At 43.5% G+C, this 23,682-nt stretch overlaps 1 protein-coding gene across 2 annotated transcripts in view; it reads right to left on the minus strand.

Moving 5' to 3' along the window:
• The window catches only part of ARNT2 (aryl hydrocarbon receptor nuclear translocator 2), a 677,642-nt gene that overhangs the window by 263,673 nt on the left and 390,287 nt on the right, over nucleotides 1-23,682 (minus strand). For both annotated transcript variants that reach the window (XM_078682932.1, XM_078682933.1), the window contains one exon: nucleotides 16,134-16,208. In XM_078682932.1, coding sequence (XP_078539058.1) covers nucleotides 16,134-16,208 — 75 coding nt within the window. The remainder of the gene's footprint in view (nucleotides 1-16,133; nucleotides 16,209-23,682) is intronic.

Here is a 23,682-nt window from a genome sequence, read left to right on the forward strand (position 1 = left end):
ATTCAGGGAATTGCCTGATCAGTTTGCGTTTGAGGGATTTTTTTGATTTTGGTGCGAGGTTGGGGGGGGAGGGTGATCGAGAAAGAGTTTGGGCAGTGCCGTTTTAGGTAGGGTGAGGAGAGGGGGTTAGGGGAGGTTGTCGTGATAGAAGGGGTGTTAGTGTGGGTGGATCGTTTTGTGCTGGGTTATTCTAGTAACCCGGCAGACGGGGCGAGTAGTGACTCTGGACGGGGCTGTTAGCGGTGACAGATTGCTCTATATGTAATGGGTTGGAGGGTATTGAGACGTGGTCTTGGGGGTCAGGGGGAGATAGGGAATAGGGGAGCTTGGGTTAGCTTAGTATCTGGAGGGGACTGGGGTAGTATTGGTGGCCATTGCGTTAGGGAAAAGATGAGCTTGCCCCCGGGACAGTGGCTCGTCAGTGGGGCTGCGGTATCTCCAGAGTGGGGGGGGGGAGAGGGGGGTAACTAAGTGCAGTGCTAGCTACGCAGCCATTTTGGGGTCAGAAGGTGGGAGCATTGGGGAATTAGGAGCTCTGGTTCGTCAAGAAAACACCTAGGAGAGAGGCCAGGGGCAGGAGGCAGTCTCCAGGGCTTGTGGCAAGGTGCGACTCACCTGCGCCTACTTCAGGTGCTCCCAGAGAGGTTGCGGCCGGGATTTCGGGACAAGCCTTTCTGGCTGGGCCGCCATTTTAAAGTCAGGCGAAATGGGGAGATAAGATTAGGAGCTCCAGTTTGGCAAGTGAACATCTAGGAGAGAACATCTAGGAGAGAGGCCAGGGGCAGGAACAAGTCTCCAGGGCTTGTGGCAATGCGCGAATCACCTGCACCTACTTCAGGATGCCCCCAGAGTAGTTGCGGCCAGGAGTTCCGGGACAAGCTGTCCTGGCTGGGTTGCTGTTTTAAAGTCAGGCGAAACGGGGAGATTGAATTAGGTGCTCCGGTTTGACAAGTGAACACCTCGGAGAGAGTCCAGGGGCAGGAGGCAGTCTCAGGACTTGTGGTAAGGTGCAACTCACCTGCAGCTACTTCAGGATGCCCCCAGAGTGGTAACGGCCAGGAGTTTCAAAACGAGCTGTCCTGGCTGGGCCGCCATTTTAAAGACAGGCGAAACAAAGAGATGTATTGGCTTGCGCTCCGAGTTGCAGCGTGCTCCGCGATACCTCAGGTTTCTTCAGATGGCTATGAGTGAGGGGCGACCCGTGTCCTGTGGTGTCAGCGTTCCTGTTGGTGCTCCTGCGGTTCCGGGAAGGGGTGTCCTGGGGTCGAGGGAGGACTGGGAGGCGCCGTTCACCATTGAGGTAGCAGTTAGCAGCCAGGGTGTGATGTGGCGATGCTCCTCATCTTCAGGACTCGATTCAGGCTTATCCAGCTCGGGAATCCGGTGAGTACTCTATCTTCATTCCAGGGGCTGGTTGGGAGGCACCAAGGAATGTTCTTTCATAATTGTTGTCTGTCCATTCCAGGAGCTCGATATCGGTGCTCCCTCCCAGCGGCCATTTTCCCCAGAATCGGAGGCAGCACAGCAGGTGATGCAGGCAAACAGAATCAATGTAGAGAAGATATATAATTACCATATGGATGGGCATCAATGTTTTAGGTAGACTGCTTAACAAACCTGCGGCATGAGCCTGAGACCAGTCTTATCACTTGTAGGCTTTTCTGTTTTCAGTTTCTATTTTTAATTAATTCTGGGGCGGGGGAGTTTCAGTGTTCAACAGTGATTTCAATACCTTTGAGACCGATCCGTCCATGCCTCATGGTATTTGCAAAACATGCAGTTATCACTTTGCCAAAGCACATGAATAAGCCACTCTATGACCTAGTCAGCAATGCCTGCATGCCTCAAAATAGGAACACAATCCCTTGGTCTGCGTTTTCATGCCTCGATACGGTCCACTGGATTTTCAGGACATGTCCAGTCTACCCTTACATACATGCCCGTGGATGGCGATCGGCTATTTGGAGCTAATGGAGACTTCTCCTCTCTTCAAGGACAGCAAGGCTCCAACCATATCTCATCACACATCTCAATCGCCTCCCCTCCATTTGGGTAACCTGGGACACTGTTAACTACATATCTCTGAAGCAGCCATATACTGGCATTCCTCATAGTATACACCTGATCCTACACTATTCCTTTAAATGAGCCAATTCCATGCCTTCCTCTTCCTAGAGTAGTTCTCTCAAGGCTCCGATCTCTCCTTTTACCATCTGGCCCTCCTCCCTACAAAGCACACCTTCAGATTTAATCTACACACCTTCATTGACGAAACCAGAGATCTTCTTGAACACCCCACATTAAACTCATACTACAGACTGCCTCTCTTCGGTCTATACTGGATAATAAGTCAAAGATTCAAAACATTTACTTTCTCCTGCTCACTTCCTGGGCTCAATTCTTTACAACCATATGAAAATTAGTGTAGTGGTGCACTTTAATGGCGAAAATTAACTCCTACCTTTTACTGCCTCAAATCCCTCAATGCCCAATATCAACTCTTCAGCATCGCAAAGATCCACCTGCTCATAAAACACATCAAAATCCTAAGCAATGCTCTGTTATTCAGAGCATTTAACTACAATATATCTTCCTCAACCTCCACTTTAGTTCATTCCAGTTTATCACCAAATCCCTTGACCTTGCCGCCTGTCATATTGATATGCTTTGCCTTCGCACTGTGTTAAGTTAGCATGAGCTTATTAGGAGTTTAAACGCCATTTTACCTTTCTGCTGCTTCTGCACACGACACATATTGTTATTAGAGCTTTTAGCCTAGTAGAATATTTTGCTTCACATGAGAATAATATGTTTTTGCTATTACTATCAGCTTTGCTTGGTAAGCTATGTCTGTACAGTGAGTGCCGAGGCCTTCAAGGTTAGTTCAACACAGTGGTTGTTGTGAGGTTTGATCTTCGCACGTTCTAGACATAACATACATGCAGCTGCGGCCAAATTCTGGCTTTAGGCACGTTTTATATTGCACTGCACAGAGCATACACACACACTTGATGATGCTGCGCATGCAGAGAGCTGGTGGAAGATGATGTGATCCCGTACCACTAGGATCAGAGGTATGGGGCCGCCCTGCTAAAACCCAAAGAGACCTTCTTAGATATAATATAAATATACTAGCAAGGGAGGGTGAGAATTAGGTGTCTTTTAGCCTATTTCCCTCTAGCATTTTAACATGCTTTCACCCTTTGTATTCTATGGACTAGTAACTATGCTGATTACTTTGTTTCTTATAATATGTTTGCTTGTATTAGCTAAGATACTGCGCTTGGGAACACTGCATTAGAAAATAAACATTTCAAATGTGTATGCGTCCTCATTTACTCCTTGTTCTGGATTGATATGATGGTATAACGAAAGAGTGTTCATGTGTTCCACGTTACCTGAGGTGTTCTTAGTCCATGTTCTGGTTTTTCTAAACATTGTAAGTGTGTAAGAACCAATAAGACACTGTTGCTAGTCTGGTAGGGGATTTTGGGTACTAAGGTGAGTTTTGGCACACCCTAATTCACTGAGGTTCCAAGTCTCTATGCACAGTTCTGTGTGAGAACGGAATCCCTGCGACATGGCGCCAAACCGTTGGTGGTCTTATTACATGACACTTGAGTAGTGCTATCTTCAGTCCTTAACCCCTTCACTATTGTTTCCGGTTAACAGTGGTGTCGGACAAACCTACCTATACTTATATAGGTCTTTTCAAGCTTGAATCTTTAAAACGGTTTCTTTGAATTACTACCCAGTTGTGCTACGTAGTTTTCTTTGTACCTCTTTCTTTCTGTGTCACTATGGCCGCGGTGGACATTCCGCAACATAGTCGAATTGCGGTGCGCAATCATTTGCAGACTTATAATGTACCCATGGATGGCATGGCAGTAATAATGGTGGTGAGTGCAGAGGTGGCTTACCCGTACGAAATTGTTTACTCATGGGTGACCTTCCCGGCTGTGAACGCGAATACTACTGTGTTCGATACGTACACTGCCACTGCTGTGCCGCAAGAATTTGCTCCGTATAGGGCACAGGAAGTTCCTATTGATGCTTGGCAGCACCGAGTTTGGTTTAATGACGCCCTACCCCACTCTTTGACAGCTCCGAGGTTAGGTCCTTTGTCCATTCCAGGCGCGACTTGGCCTGTTTTGGCTGGATTTACACCTCATCCTCAGCACGGGGCGTGTACCGTTGTTGAGTTAAGACGACTACATGTAGTCGCAATTAGCGTGATTAGGTCGTTCGTGCAATACATAACCCGTAATCTCCTGGGCGGGGCCCCAGGTGGTGTGGCGCTTCCTGCCGGACAGGGCGGAATGAAGCTTAGTCCTGTAATGGTCAATGCTGTGATGGGCAAGCGCCCCCAGGATAAGGATGATTTTCCTTTCTGGCTTGCCGAAAAGTTTGACCAGCTGGAAGCTGTATTTCCTAACACGACTCCTGTTGAAAAACACAGGATTCTGACAATTAGCATGCCAAAAGACTTGACCCCAGAAATTGGTGACTGTGAGACATGGGGAAAGACCTTTGCGGCAGTGTATGCGAGGTGCTATGGCACTCCGTCTATGACTGTCCTTCCGACGGTCCTTAAACGTGTTCAGGATGAGCACGGACCTGAGGCAGCTGTTGAATTGGGTATGTGCCTGTGTGGCTCCTTTGATGTGGTTTCCGATCTCATACTTCCGAATATCAAGGGAGATGCGATGAACTTTCAGGTGTCCAATGCTTTGAAGGCGGTTCCCGATGTCGACAAACCCCGACAGTTACCAAGGATTATTGTGGCGGCTTATAAAACCGTGGGCCGCAATAGCGTGGGTCTCAAGCCATTGTCTACTGAAGAGAAAAAACAGCCCCAAGGGCAGAAGTCTGAAACTGACGAACAGCCCAAGACCAAAAAACAAAATTGGCCGAAAAAACAAAAACAGGGTAAACAACAACAACAGAAACAGGAGTCTCGTCCTGCATCTCAATTACCTGCGCCCAAAGTCACCTGATCGTTTTCAGGTTTCTGATTAACGCTCTCCTCGCTCTTTAAAAGGACTCATCGGCCTCATCGACCGGTGGTGGAGGAGGCGGCAGAGGTTGGGGTGGCCAGCAAGGACGCGACCAGCCCCGCCCGAAAGACGGTAAAGGCAAGCAGGACGATTCTACGCCGAAAAGACCCCAGTTTCAGAAAAAGAAAGTCGCCTCTTTAACAGCGAGATATGCCACAGATAGTGAGAACGCAGCTTCGGAATCAGACATGGGCTCTGACCTTGCTGGACAGCACGGAGGAGATTACCATAGTTCGAGAGGCCCTGCGTCCGCTACTGAAGGTGACAGCGACTGACCGTTATGTTGTTGTGGAGACAGCTGACACTAGAGTAGCTCCCCCTGATAGACTTTATGAAATAGTCCTTTTTATTGAAGGTGACATACAACGTACCATAAAAGGGGTATTTTGGGAAAATCTTACGACTACCTATGACATTTTGTTAGCGGAGGCTGACTGGCCCCCACCTTTTGTGCTCGCGGCTCCGAGAGGGGAGGAGGCAATCCTCCCCAGTTTCGCGCACACTGTCTCGAAGGAGCATTCGCTGAATTTTGCAGAAGAGTGGGCTAAAGCCCTTGCGCTGGCTCTGTACCGTACACACTGTGGTTGGGATAAATTTTCCCCACACCACGAAATTCCTTTGCGGTCTATGCCACAGCCTCAACCTCAATATCCCATTAGACGCAAAGCTAAGGCTTCCGTCGCGGAAATCCTTGAACAATTGGAATATCAAGGAGTAATTGAAACATGTGTGTCACCGATGACCAAGCCCGACGGATCATATCATTTGGTATTGGATTACCGGCATTTAAACTCGCATTGCCATACCTGTGCAGTACCGAATACTCACGGCTCTGCCTTAGTGGATAGTCTTGTGCGTAAACGGTTTAAAACCACGTTCGACATATCCGACGGTTTTTATGCCCACCATTTGGATGGTCTAAGTTCCCAATGGACCAGTTTTACGTGTGGCGGCGAACAAAAACAGTTCAAACGTTTACCAATGGGCTACAAGAATAGTCCAGGCGTATTTGCTGCCCGCATAGTCTCTTTCTTGGAGAGAGTGGACCCAGATGCGTGTTTGTTTGTGGATGACATTTATCTCACGGACGACGAACTTTGGGCGCATCTGTGTCGCGTTGACTGCATAATTTGTAGCTTTGCAGACTTCGGTTACAAATTCAACTTAGCAAAGTCGCACATTGCAGAGTACACAGTGTTGTTCTTGGGCTACGAGCTCAACAATTAAGACCGAGGATTGGCTCCTCACTTCTTGGAGAAGTGAGCACAATTGCGAGCTCCGACAACTCTGAAAAAATTACAGTCTTTGCTGGGATTTTTGAATTTCTGGAGGACATACATTCCTGAATATGCCCAGCGTATCAAGCCTTTGTATGCTTTGATAGAACCTACTGTTACCAAATCGTGCTGGATGCCGGAACACTCAGGCTGATCTGCTCGAATCTAAATTCTTACTGACTTGTGATAACCACACCAACCTGGTGATAAGAATCATCCCTGGGCGGTGGGTTTCACTTACCTTACTTTTAACGAAGGAGACAACAGTACCTATTACTTACAAGTCACACTTGTACACTTCTGCTGAAATGCGATTTTTCACTGTGGAGAAAGTCTTAACGGCAGTGCAGATGGCGATTCTTAAGGAACGTGCTCTGTCACAGGGAAAACGCATGTTGGTTGTTCCACCGTTTCCTGCTTTAGAGGCAGTGACGAAAGCCAATGTACCAAATTCTAAAGCTGTGAACCCACGGTGGATACAATGGGCAGCATCATTGACATCCCCGGATGTCACGTTTATTTTTGATGCCTCCTTACAGTCGCAGGAGATTTTGCAATATGAATTTGTTCATCCTGCACCTTTGGCTATGCAGCCTTTGGAGGATTTCCATTGCATCATATACACCGATGGTTCGGCGCAGGTTGCGCATGGGTCTAAGCACGCATTCGTTTCCGCTTGCGCCATTGTGGTAGGTGCCATGGTGAATGATGAGTTCAAGTCCAGAGTCGTGCACACGCAGACTCTAGGGGACTGCACCGCACAATTGGCGGAGTTGCGCACTCTGATGCTTGCATTGGAGTACGCTGATCCTAGTTTGAAGACTCTTATTGTGAGTGATTCTTACTACTGTGTCCAGTCTTACAATGAAAACCTGTTCTTTTGGTTTCAGAATGATTTTCGTGATTCCAAGGGTAGCACAATAAAACATAAAATGATCTGGGTCAGAGTGGCTGAGCTTAAAGAGCAGTTGCTGCTCATGTTTGTAATTCATACTCTTGGTCATCAGCACGTGGGAGTCCACGCTGTTGGCAATTCGCTTGCCGATGAGGCAGCAAAATCAGCAGTATTGACATATTTGGTAGCGGCAATTACACAGTCCAAAAGTAAGATTGATGATGATATCTTAGAAGCTGTTGCTGCGACTGAGAAGGGAAGTAAATATCCTAAGGGGTTCCCTTCGAAGTATTCATACCACTTAAGTCCTGATAAAGTTCCTTATGTGAAAATACCTGACGTTGGGGAGAGATTGATTCCCAACGCAGACACACACTGCTCACAGCGGCCCATGAAGGAGTTGCGTCTGCGCATGCGGGCGTTTCGGCTACTGTTGCTCAGTTACAACAGTGTTTCTGGTGGCGGGGACTGTACAAACAGACGCGTGATTATGTCCTTCAATGTGACATTTGCCAGCAGATTAAGCCTTCAACCGGTGCGCGTCCGCCACAGACACAGTTGTACATATCTAATAAACCACTTGGTTGTGTTTATTTGGATCACTGCGGTCCTTTTTCTTCTGATACTGCGTATAAGTATATCTTAGTAGCAGTTGATTCATGCACACGCTGTGTGTGGGTATGGCCTCACCGCAGCGCTGATTCACGGACTGTCATTAGGGATTTGCGTGTCTTTGTAGGGATCTTTGCCTGTGGTACCTTCCATTCGGATCAGGGTCCTGCTTTCGCCATATAAGGATGCCATGGCTTCATTGGGGGTCCAAGTCAAGTTTTCGTCTCCATACAGACCTGAGGGTAATAGTGTTGTGGAACGAATGAACCGTGACTTAAAGCAATCATTGACAGCTCGAGTTATAGGCACTGGCAGGAACTGGCTGGCCCACCTCAGTGGCGTGCAGCGTGCTCTTAATAATCTCCCTAGAAGGTCTCTGGGTGGGCGGACCCCATACGAAATGCTCTTTGGTATCAAGATGTATGTACCGGACCTTGACAGTCTAGACTCGGCGGCTGTTGCTGCCTCCTTTGACGTAGATGAACATTGCAATGTTTTACAGAATCTACAAGAGACGAGAGACAGTCTTGCAAAGGAACATTTGCCCTCCACCTCGGATGATGTGTTGCAGATCCCGGTAGTTGGCTGGCTACCCCAAGTTGGAGAACTGGTTCGAGACAAGATCGAGAACAAGAAAGAATTTGGTCCCTCTTATCGAGCTCCAGTTCCAGTGCTTGGTGTGAAGGGCACAAGAACAGTCATTTTACCACCACTTCCAGGTCGTAAGGAAAACAGGTATATCTCCATTGACAATGTCAAGATACACAGAGTGGCCGATTTTTCTTAGTATGAGACCGGCAATCTCATGTCCTTCGATAGTGAGAAATTCTGTTTTGGCCACGGCTTCGAATCCTGAGCCTGAGGTTGCCCTCGAGATGCCTGCAATTTCTAGTCCTTTATTGAGTACATTGCCTGGTACTCAACTTGATGAAACTGACTACACTTACCCAACTGACTTATCGATGCCTGATTTACAAACTCGCTTGGCCACAGAATCCAGATTTTCATTTGACACTGTTTCACACACATCAAGAAAGCCTAGCCTTCAAGGATTACTGTTTATGCACAATTATTTAAAAAGCATTTTTTGATTCCCCCTTGGACATATATTTGGCTGGTGCTTTTTTCGATATGTCAATTGGTTTTGTGTTTTATTTTTTCCGTATCGTCAATGGACACTATGTCGAAGAGAGGACATGCATTCGACATCTCAATGGAACATTGGCACCCCATTCCTCCTCGCATACTGCACACAGATTGAAGAGAGACTTGGCTTTTGTTAACATCACTGCTTGGCCTGTCCTGGATGGGATTGTATGGGATGCTGTTAAATTTCAAATCCATGGCCCCACTGAGGTTATTAATGTCCCTAATGTGCTTAGAGTTAACATGGGGGATGTGGTTAAACAAAACATAGGTTCTGATGATTGGGATGTTCAGGCCGTAGAAGCATGGTTTTCTGATTTGAAATATTATGCTGCCTTTGATGCTGAAGATTTGTATTTAGAATCTGCTAATTATGGTGATTTATTTTGTTACCAACATTTTGGCAATCACTACCTGCATAAGACTAATACGAGGAGGAGCACTGTAAATTATACACAATGGGAACATTGTCCGGCTCCTATATAAGGCAGTTCTGAAAATATACACTTATTGTACTGATTTTAATCAGTCCAATCCCAAAGCATTTTATTTTAAATTGACCGAGAAGTCCATGTCCAAAGTTAGACTTACCGATACTAAATTATTGTATTTGAAGTCCTTTCTAGACCAGCTAGCTGTTGGAGGCTACGAGTTGTGGAAAGAAACAGTTGACCTTAAATCTGTTTGGGGTTCTAAAAGTTGGCAGGTGCAAGGCACTGATGCTTTGCACCGTGCATGTCTCATCCCGAATCATATGTTGTTTTTGAATTCTACCATTTCACAGACAACATGCTTTGGATTGACTACTTCTAAAAATTTTAATGCACCTTCCCTCCCTGATTTAGAAGAATATTCAGGTTGGGGTAATAAGACTACATTTTCGATCAGAGAGTTGCAAACTCTGTTGCTAAATTCGTCCTTTAACATATCCAGTTTGGATCCCAATGGCTGGTTGCTCTGGCACAGAAGTACTGACTCGTGCCAACATTGTTTCCTGGGTTTGGCTGAAGGCTTTACACAGGTCAGGGTGGATCCCCGTTTTGAAAGTGACCATTCTGTAACTACCTATTCTGTGTGCAAATTATGTCAGAATTGGCTCAAACATTCTATCTTGGCGTCAGTTAAACAGCATTTATCTAAACTGACTGACGATGTTGATCTGAATGATTTTATAAAAGGCCCGGCTAAAGGCAGATCTAAAAGATGGATATATGCTGTTTATAACGAATTCTGGAAAACATCCCAGATTGAGGCGGCTACCCGCCTTAGGGCTAAAGATCAAGCTAATTTAGAAAAAGTGCTTGTAGTGGTAGATAATAGCATTAACACGCTTTCTTCCCGCATTTACACATTGGATAATATTGTGTCATCTGTTGTTGATATTGTGCAAGATGAAATGTCTGTATTATACCATGGTCAAAATCAATTGCGTTCTGTTATGCAGTTTGCTTGGACCCTGCAGAAGCACAAGGCCGGAAAAGTGCCATGGCATTACATGAATACCTCTTCTCTGTTTGCCCTATTTAATTTGACTGATAGGCAACGTTCACTTTCAATGAAGGATGCTTCTTTTTCCATGTTACACATTTATTTGCAGGTGTGTAACGCGCTTGAATAAACTTCCGAAGGAGTATCTCCGCGCTCCAGAAACAACAGTGGCAAAAAAAGGGGCAGTTAATCCTGAACAGAGATTCATATATGATTACATTTCGGCCTAACTGGTTAGGCCTGAAACAAGAAGGTTTTCAATTTTTTTCTAAAGGCAAAGTGGTCCGAGCACTGTCTCAGCAAGAGAGGAAGTTTGTTCCATAATGTTGGGGCCACCACTGACGGTGCTTTACCTCCCTGTCTGGCCCTTTTGATCATGGGCACCCTCAAAAGGAGCGGATTAATTGACCTTAGGGCGCGTGTGGGGACATATGGAACACATTTCTCTGCCAGATAAGAGGGTCCTAAGTCATGTAGTCCCTTATGTACTATACAGCATATCTTGAAATTCACTCTTTGGCGGACAGATAATCAGTGGAGTTTTCCTAGCAGAGGTTTTGAAGGGGATCTGGGAGGAGCATTGAGGACCAACCTGGCCGCAGTGTTCTGTATCACTTGAAGTCGGTCCAGTAGCTCTTCATTTGCAGATGCCAGAAGGCCATTGCAATAATCGAGCCGACTGAGCACTAAGGCCTGGACCTCAGTTTTTCTAGTGGAGTCAGGGAGGAGCGGAAATACCTTGCGAAGGAGTCCTATCATATGAAAACAGGACCCCACTGTGTAGTTTCCATGTTGTTTCAAGGACAACTCTTGTTCAAGGCGGACCCCAAGGTTCTTGATTACTTGCTTTGGTTCAGGAACTGGTCCCAGATCTAGTGGCCACCAGTCAGGGGACCATATTATCTTGGCCTCACCGAAAAGTATAACCTCAGTCTTACCAACATTACACTGAAGAAAGTTGGAAGACATCCACTGGGATACCGCTTTCATCCCTTCGGAGAAAGATCGCTTAACCTCCGAGGTCAGAGATTTAAATGGGAAAAGCAGCTGGGTGTCATCAGCATATAACACTGGACGGAAACCAAAGGCTCTCATAATATTTGCCAGGGGGGCCACGTAGATGTTAAAAAGGGTCGGGCTCAAACAGGAGCCCTGTGGCACCCCCTTGGTGATCTTAACCTCATCCGCCCGAAACTCACCCATGGTGACACAATGAGTGCGGTCGGAGAGAAAGCTCTTTAGCCAAGCCAGTGCCATGCCCTCCAGTCCACTCTCAGCCAGTCGTTCGATCAAGATTTTGTGTGATATAGTATCGAACGCTGAACGATTGAAGTCTTTATCATTTTCTGTGGCAGAGGCCACTACTGCAACGTGGCTTATCAACGGATTAATAACTCTACCGTTTGCTCTTTTCGAGTTTAAAAATTGTATGAAGTATTTTGCCATTAGTAGATACGGGCCTCTTGGTAGCTCCTAGCTCCATGAAGCCTGGTCGCTTCCTTTCACATATAGATGCCTTAGGGAGGGCAAGGAAGTTTATCTGAATGACGAAGAATGCACTGAAACACCGGATCACTCAATGTGTAGACATATCCAATTACACGGCTCCTGTAATCAAGACGAGCCTAATTTAGCCTGTGTTTTGAAAGGTACCCCAGTGCCCACTATCGTTCCCACATTCACATTACTGGCAAATGGGAGTTATTTACTATTAAACAATGAGGATTGCTGTGGGTTAATAAAATGGTCCAAAAGCGGGTGGTGATGGACGGAGCATCTGAACCAATCAAACACTCACACCCAGTCAACAGATCTGGGTTTAATCCATCACCGTTCTTTAGCCCACTCTGCCACCCCAGTTCAGACATGGCCATATGCAAATCAGTCTGACCCTGGTGGATGGTGATGGACGGAGCATCTGAGCCAATCATAGAATAGATGGATTAAACCCAGATCTGTTGACTGGGTGTGAGTGTTTGATTGGTTCAGATGCTCCGTCCATCACCACCCCCTTGAATACCACTTTGTTCGCCATACGTTGGCAGGGTATGCTCAGACGTGAGTCCCTTGCTCACTTTGCCACTGGATTCAAGCAAGCCGGGCTGAAGACGGTTGAAATGCCAGAAACCGGTCCTCGGAAGCTTGTTTCTGGTCCAGGGAAGGCATGGCTTGGCAGTTCGGGTTGGACTGTTCCCATGAGGCACAGGGTCAGACTGATTTGCATATGGCCATGTCTGTACTGGGGTGGCAGAGTGGGCTAAAGAACAGTGATGGATTAAACCCAGATCTTTTGACTGGGTGCTCCGTCCATCACCACCCCCTTTTGTACCATGGGTAAATTAAAAGGCATTGCTTATGTCGTTACCGTCAGTGAGCGTGTGGTTTGTTGTAAAAATGTGATGTATCCACCCACGCATGGGAAGCTGGATGTTTCCATCTGGCCGAGGATTCCCACCTTGAAGGCAGAGTTCAATAGGATGAGTCGCATAAGAGCTCTATTGTCCCAAAAAGAAGTTGCCCTCACATCTGCTCGTGAAACATTTGTCCTTCACGTAGCTAACACCCGCAGAGAGGTGCATGCTTTATTAAATACAGACCTGCCATTGCATTTCGGTGAGTTAATTTACACAATCTTTAATGCATCCTCCACAACTGGGCTGGCGCACTTTTTTAAAGTGGTTAGCAGCGGCCTTGTGACTTCATTTCAAAATATATTTGGGGTCATTCCTGCTTTCTTCCATTCGATCTTTTCCAGCCTATTTGGTGGATTTCCCGTTTTACTGGCGCTGGCAGCCGGCGTTCTTTGGCTGTTTTGCTTCATTCAAAATGGATGTACATTCTGTGTTTCAAGACGAGCTGTCACGACTGGCACTGTTTCGCAACAGAATGCTTGAATACTATGGAGCGCTGCCACGCGCCACCTTAAGTGCAGTTTATGGATTATCGTTTCGATTTTCCTATTTTACATGTGGAGAGGTGTGGCTCACTGGTTAGAGGCGGCAGACCTGTAAGCAGAGAACGGCCCGGGACCAGGGTTCAATTCCCGACGCGGCAGGGTCTTGGACCAGGGTCAACGGACTCGATAATTCTCGCCTCAGTGCCTACTCTAACCAGGGAACACACTCGGTAACTCTGGGCATTAAGCTTGCCTCATCTCTACAACGGCCCCCCACAGACGCCGGGGATGCCCGATTTCACCCTGGTAATACCCAGAAAGGGACCATCTCACAGGGAAAACCAGGACGGGTTCCCCAGCGGTCTACATCGCCAGGACACTCGGGTAGAGTAACAGTGCGCTTTACAAGTATCCCACATTTACATTTACATTGCCTGAGCTGCGATTTCGACTGGGCCCTGGATTTGTGTCTCTGCAATACGGTGTCTCCTAATGTGGATTATAACCAGCTCATGAGCCCCTTAGTTGCTCATAAATTGCTTTGTTCTGACTGAGGGATTATGGCCTTTGCAGCGATGCATGGAATGCTGGGTCGTTGGAATATATTTGCAGAGGCGCAAGATTTCTTGGCACACAGCTTCATTGAGAACCCACTGAGTTGTCCTCTGATGGTGCTAGAGGCTCCGGTAATTGAAGAGCATGTATGTTCTTTCCCACTATTAAATTGGATGGCTGAACTATTTTCGGATGAGAACAGTCACTTCCTATTGGAAGCTGTTGCTGCCTTTTTTGCATATTCAATGTTAGGATGAAGTATTTCATCACCATTCATTGGACATTGAAAAAATTTTTTTATTTTATTATTATAATTTTTTCTGGCATATGACAATATTCTCTGCCCCAGGCCTATTGACTTTGCCCAACCCAATGCCGATACTTTCTTGCTTATGGAAAGTTTTTGAGCGGAAATTTTTATTTTTTCTCATGCGCAAATTTGAGCTGACTGTCGTTCTTGGACTCAGCTTTCATAAATTGGCCCCTTATCTTATTTTTCTTGTGTTATCCGTGCTCGGATCAAAGGGAGGGTGTCATATTGATATGCTTTGCCTTCGCACTGTGTTAAGTTAGCATGAGCTTATTAGGAGTTTAAACGCCATTTTACCTTTCTGCTGCTTCTGCACACAACACATATTGTTATTTGAGCTTTTAGCCCAGTAGAATATTTTGCTTCACACAAGAATAATATGTTTTTGCTATTAGTATCAGCTTTGCTTGGTAAGCTATGTCTGTACAGTGAGTGCCGAGGCCTTCAAGGTTAGTTCAACACAGTGGTTGTTGTGAGGTTTGATCTTCGCACGTTCTAGACATAACATACATGCAGCTGCGGCCAAATTCTGGCTTTAGGCGCGTTTTATATTGCACTGCACAGAGCATACACAAACACTTGATGATGCTTCGCATGCAGAGAGCTGGTGGAAGATGATGTGATCCCATACCACTAGGATCAGAGGTAAGGGGCCGCCCTGCTAAAACCCAAAGAGACCTTCTTGGATATTATATAAATATACTAGCAAGGGAGGGTGAGAATTAGGTGTCTTTTAGCCTTCTTCCCTCTAGCATTTTAACATGCTTTCACCCTTTGTACTCTATGGACTAGTAACTATGCTGATTACTTTGTTTCCTATAATATGTTTGCTTATATTAGCTAAGATACTGCGCTTGAGAACACTGCATTAGAAAATAAACATTTCAAATGTGCATGCGTCCTCATTTACTCCTTGTTCTGGATTGATATGATGGTATAACGAAAGAGTGTTCATGCGTTCCACGTTACCTGAGGTGTTCTAAGTCCATGTTCTGGTTTGTCTAAACATTGGAAGTGTGTAAGAACCAATGAGACACTGTTGCTAGTCTGGTAGGGGATTTTGGGTACTAAGGTGAATTTTGGCACACCCTAATTCAGTGAGGTTCCAAGTCTCTATGCACAGTTCTGTGTGAGAACGGAATCCCTGCGACACCTGCACCCTGTTCAACCTCAAATACGCACTGGCCCTTGCTGTGCAAAGATTGGCTGGTGACAGTATATCACAGATTCCTGTAACCTTTCTGACACTTCCCTTGAAGTGTCCTCAAATAGCTTATAATCATAATTCTTTACCTGAGACCATGAAACTTCAATTGGCTCACCACTGCTAAGCACCGGATATACCAATGATTCTTGCCACAGACATATTCTGTTAAAGCATCTGTTCAAACTTCAATCTTGGCTTAAACATGATCTTTGTCTCAGATGAAATCAAAATCTTTGTAATGACTCCAGAACATAGCGGCCAAGATTCCTGGCTATCTTTTCCTACCAAGCATCATCCCTCTACATGAAAGTGCTGATGAAAAATACGGTTATGTGCTGGGTTGCATACTTTGATAGTTTGTAGGTCTTCGGTCACACCCTGGGTGGCTGACCAGCAGCGAGTGTCAGCAGACACGTTTCAAGTTGTCACCCTGGCTAATGAGGAAATGTATCCTTTTCAAGTGTCCTTTCTATGGCTCATATTCAGATTCACAACTGCCTAGACTCTACATAGCCTCTGTTATAAACTGAGGTTGTAAAATAATCTATTGAATGGGAGAGAAGTCAGATTTGTTGGGTGTACTTACAAGCAGACATCCACCGGTTCTAAGCAATATAGCATGAGTGACGAATAGCAGTACTAACATGTTTCATGGTTTTAACTTCTTAGTATGTGCATTCATTCACTTACCTGCTGGAAACTTTCTCTTAGGTGACTTTGGTCTTCAAGATGGCAAAATTCAATAATGTCTTTTCCGAGGAGATCCTAAGAGGAGACAAAATTAATTGGACATTAGCAAATATACTATCATTAAATGAGGACCATATTACATTTAGATATATGCTTTACACAGATCTTCCGAGGAAATTTGTCTCTAATTGAGGAGGCGTTTTTTGTTGTCTCTAACATGCTATAAGCATGCTTTGAAGCTCTGGCCTACCCAACCTGTTCTCTGTCCTCTTGGTAGAGGATAGAGGAGATCACGATGTAGTCTGCGATATGAACCTGCATTGTCACTTGTTTTGCCAGAATATGATCTGATCTCTGGGTTAAAAAGTTCACAATACCGGATATGAAACGGCTCTGATACTGTCTTGTGTTCTATGCATTCTTGGTGAGGAGGTTCCCTTTGTTGTCTGTGATTTGAAAATGCTCCTACATTCTCAATGGTTCTGTCTAATATGTTGACTGTCAGCACTCTGCATGAGGGGTTCCTCTTGTGGCCTATGACCCCACCTTCCATGAACACTGTGGGGTGTTTCCGGTCAAGATAACTGAACTAACCTAACACTGTCCTTGCCCTGATCCTCCTGCCTAGACTAAGAGGATCGTCCTGTGGTCGCTGACCTGAAACACACTAAAAAAGGTTTCTGGGTTTGCCCAGTATGCTCCCAGTCCTTTGGATGTAAGACTCTTCTGATGTGTCTTTACACAATGTCAGATTCTATCGAGTATTTATTGTGCCCTCTTATTGAAGAATTTTATTTTGCAGCTGTCCATTGGGTGTTCAGGCTTCTCTTATGGTCTTTGACATGCCGGGACTTTCTTTACAACTCGCACTTGCTCTGCATGCTGGATTAAAAAGCATTCAGTAATTTCTGCTGCAACCATCCCGTTTTATTATTATTATTGCTACTTCTTAAATAGCTATTTTGTTTTGACTGCCTCTATCACTCTCTAGGAGCCTCCTGGAAATGAGAGGGTACTACCAACTAGAATGTCAGAGGAAAAACTAACAAATAAGTACTCCCTTAAGTGTAAAACAGTCATGTTTTAAGTCTCTTCCTGAACTCAAGAAGTGATGATTCAAGGTGGATATTAAGCAGAACATTGTTCCAGATTATAGCTCCCTGCACTCGGAAGGCGCAGACTCCCCACGTGTAGTTCCTAAAATTAGGGCCCTCAAACAGAGCCTGGTACTGGGAGGGCAAATTATGTGCAGAGAAAGATCTGGTCATTTTCTCTGCCCAGCAATTGCCCATCCCTCTGGCTAGAAAGTCTTGCCTAACATTCTATGTTCTACTTATCTTGGGGTAGAGTGTAGCTATCTTACTCGACAGATATTTTCACTGGAAGGTGCCATATTTTTAACTATACATGACATAGTTCAACCTAACGATAATGGTATGTAACAGCTCAGAATTCAATTAGCATTCCGAATCCGAGCAACACATTTTCGAGTAATTTCATGTTTAAAATGACCAAAATCCCTTACTTTCATTGTAATGGTTAACATGAAGCTATAAATACTACAGACCATAGGTTTCAACTCTGGGCATTTTAGTGTGTATACACAGTACAGGTCATAAGTACATTCTCCCATTAGTACAGTTGGTTATGTAAATTCTACACATAGAGAGAGTCTTCAGTCCATTTTCTAGTTGCAGTTATTAGGAATATTAAGTGAAAACACAAAGGATCACTAGAGTCTTTTTGAGGCATGAATTGTATTGTGTCCTTTGAAATTAAATTAAAGGCAGCGTTTTTTCACGGGGCCAGTTAATCAGACTCCAGTCTAGGGGAGAAAGCATAGATTATGCAAGGTACACAGAATGGGAACATACCTCCAAGACAGCATTAAAGTCCAGTAGGACCGCAAAACCCATCTCATCCAAAACACAAACCATGCTCCACCTCAGGTTGACATTCAGTACACTGATCATTTGCCAGCAGCATCTTCGCTAATACACATACACAGGACAAAAATTGACAGACAGGCAAATCATTAAATTTTTCCATGATCTAGAGTTTCAAATATTAAATGGCAGATTTCCCAGCAGATCAACCAGTACAAGCAACATTTCATTTTACGGGAACTTATACAACCAGAGAATATAGGAAAGCCAGGATAGTCCCCATTGCTACCGCCCGATCTCGTTACTTGATTCAGTGGTTAAGGTGGTGGGGCGGGTGCTTTTGGAAAGACTTACTACCTGGGCGGAGGATAATGATATGTTAGCAGACATTCAATATGGGTTCCACCCGGGAAGGTCTATGGTAGCCCAGTGCCTTAACCTGACAATGATTATTAGCAAATACACAGTTGCACGGTCAGGAACCATCTACCTGGGCTTCATGGATTTGTCCTCGGCATTCAATTGTGTAAATCGGGAGAAGCTGTGGCAGTCCATGAGGGCCATGGGAGCCGACTGTAGCATTGTGAATTTCCTACAGGATTTACACCATGAAACCATTGCTCAGGTGCGGTACTCTGAGAATTTGGAGGTTTCTAGGCCGTTTGCTCTACGGAGGGGGGTGCGACAAGGATGTATTTTAGCACCCTTCCTGTTCAACCTCTACATCAATGATCTCGACAAGGTTTTATCAGCTGCAGCTGTTGACTGTCCATACATAGGGAGACGTCCACTTCCAATTCTTTTATACGCTGACGACGCAGTTCTTATTTCAAGAACTGCTAGGGGTCTCCAGTCACTTTTGGAACTTTTCTCCACTTTTATGGGAGATCGGGATTTGACAGTCAATAATTCGAAATCATTTGTCATGCAGTTGGGGGCTCGGAAAAATAAATCCCGCTTTCAGAATAGAGCAGGCACATCTAGGATTCCACGCATGGATGTTTTTTCTTACCTGGGCGTGGTTCTAGACCATAAACTTACCTGGGGTCCGTTAAATCAGAGGAAAGAGGGAGACTTGATGAGACTGAATGGTGCTACATTTGATTTCGCATTGAAATTAGGTAATAGACCAATTGTGGGACTAATGAAAATATATAAAACAAGAAGTGTTGCAACTGCTGCTTTCGGGAGTGAAATGCGGGACTATAGCAGTCTGGACCGATTGTAGGTGACGGAAAATAAATTTTTAAAGCGTGTTTTAGGAGTGCTTGGAGGTGCAGCTAACTTGATAGTGCACGAAGAACTAGGCATGCCCTTTTTATGTGATACTCTGGCCCCGCGTCCTATTACTTTTTGGTTAAAGATTTGGACAAGCGAGCATCTGTTGATGACGCAACAAATTTTAAAAGTTTGCATGAACCTTGACAATATGCTGAGAATTCCGTGGTTTCAGTATATAAAACAAATGCTGGGAAAACTTAATCGCCCAAATCTTTTTAGCAACCCCGATATTATTTGTAAAAAAGATATAGGATTAATTAAGGAAGCTTTCCTTACTCTGAAATCACAGGAAAGGGAGGAGATTGAATTGTTTAAACCTAGTGTGCGTAAATTTGTTATGTTGAAAACCACACTAGGGGCTGAGCCATTTTTATTGGGGGCCCTTACGAACTATGATCGCTATCTGTTGACCAGATTTCGTTTACATCTATTTCATCTCCTGCTTGCTGTATCAAGGGGCAGCAGGAAAGGCCAACATTTAGCACCCCGTGGTTGCGACGATGCCCCCACAGGATATTTTACACTTTATGTTTTTATGTAAGTTCTATGATGTCCCCCGAAATACTTTTTAATTCCTGTTTTAAAAAAGATGAATTTTATACAGGCCCAGCCAGCTCTGCTGTTTCTTCAGATATTGAGGGAAGACTGTGTCCCTTTTATTGTCAGTTTTTTAAAGTCTGCAATCAAGTCTAGGGTCAGTTATGATTAATTATTTTTATATTTATGTCTTGAATTTAAATTGTAAAAATAAGAAATGTGAGTACAATCATTATGTAGTAGGGCTGCTAACGTTTATATGTTCCCTGTTTTTTAAATGATGCATTAATGACTAAATCTGTACTCTAGGGCTGTGTTTTAGTATACTTTATTGTTTCTAATTGTGAAAAACCGAATAAAGTTTATTTTGATTGATTGAAATGGCAGATTTCCCAGCAGATCAACCAGCACAAGCAACATTTAATTTTACGGGAACTTATACAACTATAGGTACATTCACAATACTGAATTTTCCAAAAGCCAAGATTTTACGATTGGTAAAAGAAGGGAAAGTGATCAGAAACATCAACTAGGCACTTTAAAATGGATTCATAAAGAGCTTTGCACTGGGGAACAATTAGATAATACGAATATCACCACAATTACTACAAAAACAATTAAATGGAACTGTCAGGTAAAAAATTGAGAAACCTTCGGAACAACCATTTACTACATTAATACAAGAAACTACCCCCATTTATTAAACTAATTCAAGAAACTAAGGGCGGAGCAATGGGACTAACTTTTACTGAATTTTTTTTATTTCCTCTCTGCGGCTCTTAGGTGCCCCAACGTCAGTTAAACCACAATCCCCCTGAAATCTGGTCATTCAAAACTTGAAAAGATCTTGTAAACAAAAGAAAAGCCTTAAAATATGCAAAAAAACATCCCATGGATCAAAATACACAAACAATTAAAAAGGAATTAAAAATACCTATATCCCTGGTAAATCTACATCAACAGCAGCAATGCTATTATATATATAGCACAAATATGTTCAAGTTTTGGTCACGCATAGGATTTGCCAGTCAAAAGTACAACATAACAGCTGACAGTGATCAAACACGTCAGGTACACAAAAACTACTTCTGTCCATAAACTGAAGTTACTACACAGACGTAAGAGACATTATTATAGGGATGAAAACATTGTGCACCGTTGGACCGAATGGGCTCTCTAATGCTATCATAAAAAAGTGCAGTAAACTGATCACCCTTGGAGGTCGTGTTCAATACCATACTACTTCCATCATTCGACCAATTGATAAATGAGCACCTAAATCAGAATCCAACAGCTACTGTATGATAGCACCTAAAGACACAGATGGGAAAATCTTTGTGAAACAGTTGCATTAAGAACACAAACAATAGACAACAGGGTTTAAACCTGGGTGCTCAAACTGGATAACATTGATGCAATTCGCTGCCCTGCCAACAATGCAATACAATCAATAGTAAGTAAACATATGCTAATTTCATAGGTTTTTGAAAAGGTAGACTGCAATATATTTTGGTTGAAACTTGCAACCAGGGGAATAGACTATACTCTAATAGACCTGATAATCGAGCTTCACTCAGAAATGTGTGTCTAGGTGAAACAAAGAGATGGTGAAGGCCTGACACCAAGAATCCAAACATCCACGGGCTACAATAAGGTTGCATATTATCAAAGATTCCTTTCTCCCCGTATCTTGCCGACCTTCAAGAAACATTGAATAATAACAGTTGGGATGTTTCAAAACTAGGTCACATAAAAATCCCTTTCCTGGCATATGAGGATGACTTGGTGTTATTCTCAAAGGGTTGTGAGGTTCTTCAACGCCAGTTAATTATCTTCAAGGGTAAAATCATAAAAACAAATTGAAAACGAACTATAAAATACCAAAATGTGTTTTTGAAACTCAAAATCCAGTTTTTAATAGATGATTTAGCAGCATAAAATTGACCTTATGAAGAATTTCTCGTATCTTGGCATTGAACTGCAGGAAATTTTCAATAGGTCCCAACATATCACCAAATAGGCCAACAAATGTACCAAAAACAACATGCGCTATCAAACGTTTTGCATACAAATTATGGAGGAAGCACCATAGGTCCTACAATCACTGCACTTAATGCTAAGTTAGTTCCCTTATTAACCTGTGGCACATTAATTATGCATACTGAGGTACTGCTGAACTAGGTAACATTTTGATTAGCTGCGTAAGATGAATATTACACCATAGACAATCAACACTTCATACTAGACGAAGACAAGATAAGCTTTACCACAAAGAATAATGAAATGTTTTTGAACTACATATGTGACTGCTTTCTGTCACAAAACAAATCTCTTAAAACCCTAATGACAGTGGAGGCAAATATTTCCACCATGGAAAAAGGATATCTTTTCACTTTGTTACTTATCGGAAATGCTACAAGAATATGCTTTAGTACCCACAATCTCTCTCCTTAACATGAACGGAATATAAATTAGTAATGAACCAATCGCTACACACAGCTCAATTCAAATATGTTTATGGCATGTCTTTGGAATATAAAAATAGTGGTTACCTACAGGATACTTGTACTTCAAGGAGACAACCGTATTTGAACTCTCTATTAAATCCATCTGTAAAAGATAGTTTTCTAAGATTTCAGCGACTCTCTGCCCCACACATCCAATTTGCGGGATCTTGGATCAAATTAATGCAGCTTCATTTGCTTTGCTGTTTATGTGCTTCCAGTATAGAAACTAAGGCACATATTCTGTGTACATGCCCCAAGTTGCTTGAAGCCCAAAGGATATTTTTAAGACCTATTTTCAGACACAGCATTAGATCTTGAATAAGTGAATACATTATGGCAATAACCGAAACAGTCTGTAGCATGTAATCTGATGCTGATTATAGATACTTCACAGATGTGTTCTTTAAGGCTTCAAAATTAATATGTTATATTTGGTTGATGTTTAGCAGCATCTGAAGTGGTGTTTTAACCATTATTTGGGTTACACTTGTCGTCCTGTGTTCTGTTTTAACATAGTGCTGTTTTTAGTATATCTGAAATATTGGGGAGCCTATATATATTGAATTGAATATTGCTGAATTTCAATATCGTCTTATTGTAAATGGTTTTAACAAAAAACAAACAATGAAGATGTATTATTAATATGCATATTAAAAGTCTGAATCATTTTATAAATTATGACATACAAACTAAAAAGTACTGCAGGTTATAAACAGAGCAGGTCAGTAACTACAAAGAATCCATGAAACAAGGAAGAAGTTCCTAGTTCACTGAATTTGGGTTTATGGCCATTTCCCCCGCAACCTACATGGATCACAAATTTAATTGAGTATAAGCATGCAGAGTGAAGGATATTTTAATTTAAGCTGCTTTTTAAATTTGTAACCTATTGTGGTTTAAAATAAAAGGTGTGGCCATTGAGAAAATACACTATTTTAGGAGTTTTAAAGACATGTAACTTGTATGCCAGGTTTTTAACTTTGTAACCATATGTGCCACAGCACTAGTGTGGCACCAAAACAAAGTTTTACCAGGATTCTGGCTCTGGAATACAAGACTTTGACTTCACATTTTACAGCATCTACTGCATTTGTAATGCAATACATCTGAGATCCCCAGGCTCTAAAGAACCATATTTAGTCCAGTGTTGTATTTCTTTACCTTTAAGGCAATACTGAACAAGCCATGGCACTTAACAAATCACTTAATGTTTTCGATAAGGACCAGGCTGTGCTGCTGCACATACTGGGGCAATGTGAAGACGGGCCTCTGCTATGTAATAGCCAAGTCGGTATCCATATAACCCGAGCTTACAAAGCACTATAGTCCGATCAGTTT

Source organism: Lissotriton helveticus, chromosome 3_1 (assembly GCF_964261635.1).
Source record: "Lissotriton helveticus chromosome 3_1, aLisHel1.1, whole genome shotgun sequence".
NCBI classification, from domain to species: Eukaryota; Metazoa; Chordata; class Amphibia; order Caudata; family Salamandridae; genus Lissotriton; species Lissotriton helveticus.